Below are 5,147 nucleotides of genomic sequence, written 5' to 3' on the forward strand. Positions count from 1 at the left end.
AAAAGTCTTATTTGATTTATTTGTTGCAGATATGGAGGCTACTGACAAAGCAAACTGGTTTGGCGAAATCTCTTCAATCAAGTTGTTTTCGCCAATTTGGTGTGATAGAATATTTTATGTTTATTTCTTTATTTTTGTCGCACTTCGCATCCTGTTGGATAAATGATGAATTGAAAAAAGATTTTTAATGAAAAGTTTGTTGACAAAGTTTTATTTTAGATGCAATGCGTGTCCACACTTTTCTAATTAATAGTTTTTCAGTAAGATGCCTACTGTACTTTCATTACATGTTTTCTTTGTTTAAAAAACATACATATTGCTCCAGTAGAAGGCATAAATGTTTCACATGATTCAAATTGGTGCATAACACATGAAATACAGTAGAATTCGCCTATAGTGACTTTGGCTATAGTGACACTTCGCCTATAGTGACACCTGTTGCAAAGTCCCGTTTGCAAACCATATGTTTTGCATAGAAATGACTTCGCCTATAGTGACTTCGTGTATAAGAACACTTTGCTTACAGTGACACCACATTTCTGTCCCTTGGGCTCAAAAATTTCCGTATAAGGACACTTTACGGTGTATTTCCAGTTTAAGTTGGAATCATATTTTGTCCTTATCAGCATTCGCCAGTTCCCAGCCAGCAAATCCATCTTTTTACATTGATTTAACGTATGCAAAGGTTGAACCATAAAGGTTTGATTTGCTGACTGGGTTTGAATTAAACCAACATGGGATGCGCATGCGCAGATACTGCACAAGTGACGTTATCAATGACGTCATCATTCGTCTATAGTGACACTTCGCTTATAGTGACACTTTTTCCACGGTCCCTTCAGGTGTCACTATAGGCGAATTCTACTGTTATTATAAAAATAAATCATTACGTAGGCTAATCGTTGAAATGAGGACCAGTTACGGAGTAGAATAAGCAATTGCGTCACAAGTGCAATATGTTGTGTCACAAGTGCAATATGTTGCCACTTTTATTCTCTCGTGCTTACATCAACTATATTAGTGTTATTATATAATAATGGATAAGATAGCACAATGCAAAGTATTGAGGTAACTTATGTAAATATCTCAAATGTCAGACAAAGTTAAAAGTAATCAAATAGACTGACAATATTAATTTGCTGAAATGCAATACTAAAAAATGTAAGAACAAATATTTAAAATGTGATTGATAGTCACAGTGACAACCAGATGTAGCCTTCGTGAGTTTATTGTTGCGGTTTCTAAGAAACACAGAAAAGAGCGAAAATACTGAAACTATTTTTCAGTAAGTCAGAAAAGTGCTTTAGTTTGCTACAGCACTTCACGCACTTAGAGTGCAGATGAAAAAAATAAAATATAAAAAAGGAAATCTGCAACAGATAGGCTACTTTCAAGCAAATAATAAAACCAAAACTACTCTTGTACAATAAATTAGTTGTTTTTATGTCTATTGATCGCAAATCAACGTTGATGAGTCCTGGTTCCTTTTGCTTTTATCCTCAGGGAGTGATGGTGGGTATGTTGTCAATGGTGTCAAAGGTCAAGGTGTTAACTGAAAATATGTTGGTAAGGTTATTGATTGTGACGTGTCGGAAGTGGATTAGTTGTGTAGAGGGGTGATTGTGGGTGCAGTGAGCAGCTCAATCAGGAATGTTGCCAGATGAAATTATCACTAAGAACTGGGCTGACACAAGCAGCTCAGTGGCAGATGGGTTATCACTTTCAGCTTCAGCGCTAGTAGGCCTTGGTTCGATTCCAGGTCGGGTCTATACCAAAGCGTTTAAATACGGTACCGATTGTGTTCTTTCTTACATAGCAGCGGGAATAAATTGTGTAATAACTAATAATGTAGTTACATTGTAACCATGATGGTAAGGGGGTAGCCTAATTATGTTGCTTTGACAGCTATTTGGCAATTGAACACCATTGCCCCTTATTATCATAATTAAACATTAGACTGTGTATAGTTTTTATTAAGCTTTTTTCGGAGAGTAGACACGAAGATTGGCTTTCGAACAACTAAATCGAAATTTCCAACCACAAGTAATAAGACAAAAAATATGCTTTTCATTTATGGTCTACCCAATTATCCACAGAGATGCCATTTAACCATTGTTTCATTATCAAGGAATTGATCACTCACATGCATTGACAGTGGCCGTTGCTCCTGCAAAACAAATCATTGATTGAGAAAAGTGCCGCCATTGGAAGTGTTACGTATACAGGCTACAGTGCTACAACCAACAACCATATGAAATAATCGCATGGTAGCCTACTTTCATATGCGAAAATTTCACATGGCAAGCTATTCCCAATTTTTAATTTAACCTTTGTCAAGTCAAGTCATAGTTTACGGTTTATATAACGTTTTCGTGATGCAATTCAAACTTATATCCAGAAATTCAATCTCAGCTTCAAACTTTTCCAATAAAACACAACAATCCTTCACTAAACAAACAATTGCATGCTCGCATAACCGCGTTTACTCTTGTTTGACATGTCATATAATCTGCTTCATTGTTGAGTGGTGTAAAATCAATTTGAACATTCTCAATACGCTACTACTATAAATACTTAGGCCATCCAGCGGTTGCATGTCATCAGACAGGGTAACGCCTAGAACATCACACAACTAAGGCGAAAGAGCCATGTCCATTGAGTCCTGTCTTTGTCATGAGTTACCAAGGGGGGTGGGGGAAATTATATACCAGTCCCAGGTATACAAGTTCTCTCATTTTCGCAAACCATCATTCTTCCCGATTAGTTTTCTTTTATCAATTTCTCTTTCGCCTGAGTTGTGTGATGTTCCAGGTTTTTCCATCAGACAGACACATGACGATTATCCTAAATGACGTCATCCGACAAAACCCAAACTCTTCTATCTCACCTGCAACTGCAACGTAGATCCCGTAACCGATGCCAGCGAGAATTCCACCGACGACAAGAATAATTATGACAACAACAATTGCCAAAGCGCAGCCGGCCAGGCCACCTTCGTTTTGATTTGGTTGATGCTACGAAATAAAGATTGTTTGTAAGGATGCACGAAAAGATTCGAAATATTATTGAACTAAGCACCCATAAATCTAAATAACTACAAAATTGTTCCGTCTTCACAAAAAAGTGAGGTTTTTTTCTTTTGAAAACAGCGAAGTCAAACTGATTAATTACAAGAATTTTACATATGAAATAGACAGTTGCGCGTCCCGTAGTATATTGTCCCCAGAAATAGGCTATTCTAGAAATATGGTTTGACTCTTCTTTCTGTTTTATTTTCTCCAACGTTTTTTCTGCCACGACAAAGCAGAGATTGTTGTTGGACGTCCCATCTATTAGCAAACTGTAAGCTAAAAAAACATAAGCATGTTCTAAACGTTTCTGAGCAACCGCCAATAGTCTTTGCACTTTACGTAGAAATATAGTTTATAAAGCGAAAGTATTTTCTAAGTATTATGACACTTTAGCTGCCAGCGTTTTGAAAAAGTGAGAGGAGTTCTCCTTTTTCTCTTGTTGCCATGGTAATGAAAAAATGGGTTGCCAAACTGTTGAAACGCACTTTGAAATTTTGGAGCAAATCGGTGTTGCAATTGATCGTCGAAATGACCATTGCATTTACAAGCGCGCCAGTCAGCAAAACAGTTTTTTTGCATTGAATCAACCTGTTCAGACGTGAAATCAATGTAAAGAAAAATAATAGGCCGAGTGATTCAACGTATTCAAACATTGAATCAATGTAAATACGAACTGTTAGGCTAATTCGGTTCTTTGAACAAATCGAATGGCTTTTGTAAATATTTCTCAGTTGCAACCTATACCTGGTCAGCAAAAGTTCCTTTTTTACACGATTTCAACGTCTGGCGACGTTGAAACGATGTAAAAATGACAATTTTTGCTGGCCGATAGCTAGGCTACTGTACGGTACCGAAGTTTAACTTAACCAACTAGGCGATTGCAAACATATTTCCTTTTGATGAAACCTATAGGCTACCACGCTTGGTTTGCCTTTACATTACATTCATAAGTTTTGTTGACATCATAGCATAGTCAATTAGTCATGGCCTATATTCATAAGAAAATGCTTGCTTGGATTTTTTTAGCGACTAGGGTTAGATAGCCTACCGTACAGGACTTCTAGCTAGTACCAGTAAGCAGTCTAGTCTAGTGACTCTAAATGAATAGGTATATTAGTCTAAACCTTAAAAAATAATAGAATATTTCAATTACCTTGCTGCATGAAAACTAAGCTCTTTTACATGACCTATGTGCATTGATCAATATACTAGTTGCCTAGCAACATGATCCCAGTCTAAGAATCTCTAGACCTCGAAGTTATTGCTGAATTCCAAGCTTTGTTCACACTGATTGGTGTTTTGACTTTTATTTAATTTTAAGAATTTGGCGGGAAATGGGTTAAAAATCGTTTTTTTTGGTTGAAAATTGAAGCAACCTGTCAGGCCCCCAGACTGGCAACACATTATGATTTTTGCGGCATTGTGATGTCATGTGACGTTAAATTACATCACAATTGCACGAGCTAACTCGTTTCCAGCAGCAGAACTGTTAAAACAGCCCTACACTGTAGGCCTACTAGCCTAAGTTATGCGTCAAGTATAAGTTTTGAAAGCAATCAGGAAAATATTGTATATATGTAAGATATTAAATCAAATGTAGTTATTACTATCTGAAGCCTTTACAAATTGTTTCACCTAACGGATCATCAGAAGGTCTTATTCAAATAGAATCAATCAAAAATTTGATTTAATTCGCTCTGCTTTGCCTTTTTGTAGTTTTCATTGTTTTTTTATGTAAGATATTATATTCACTACTATTTATATTATAACAATTAATTTTAGCCTACTAAGCGATCTTCATTTTAATCTTATAATCTAAATATTTGTAAACAGCTTTATTGCTGCTCAGTTGCTCCGCTGTCACAATCGTTTTTGGATTGTAATACCTGAACGTGAGTAGTGGGCATAGAAACCATGGTCTGCCCAGGAAGGGGTTGGTGAAACTGCTGGCCTGGGTAAGTTGGCTGGTTGAACGTTGGGTTATTGTAGGCTGGAGGGTTAGCCCCAAAGCTGTTGTCGATCCCAGACATTGAAGGGATATATATGCAACGCTTCAATAAAAACTAAATTTCAAAA

The 5,147-nt window shown here is 36.6% G+C and overlaps 1 protein-coding gene across 1 annotated transcript; it reads right to left on the minus strand.

The window, feature by feature from the left end:
* On the minus strand, positions 1-5,147 carry LOC145765474 (uncharacterized). The gene is made up of 4 exons (XM_082577302.1): positions 4,958-5,147; positions 2,888-3,014; positions 2,144-2,167; positions 1-1,552 (listed from the first exon to the last, which is right to left on the minus strand). Exons 1-4 carry the CDS (start codon positions 5,099-5,101, stop codon positions 1,500-1,502), a joined length of 348 nt encoding a protein of 115 aa, XP_082433428.1. The 5' UTR covers positions 5,102-5,147; the 3' UTR covers positions 1-1,499.

The sequence above is a fragment of the Aplidium turbinatum genome, chromosome 2, assembly GCF_918807975.1.
Source record: "Aplidium turbinatum chromosome 2, kaAplTurb1.1, whole genome shotgun sequence".
In the NCBI taxonomy this organism is placed as follows: Eukaryota; Metazoa; Chordata; class Ascidiacea; order Aplousobranchia; family Polyclinidae; genus Aplidium; species Aplidium turbinatum.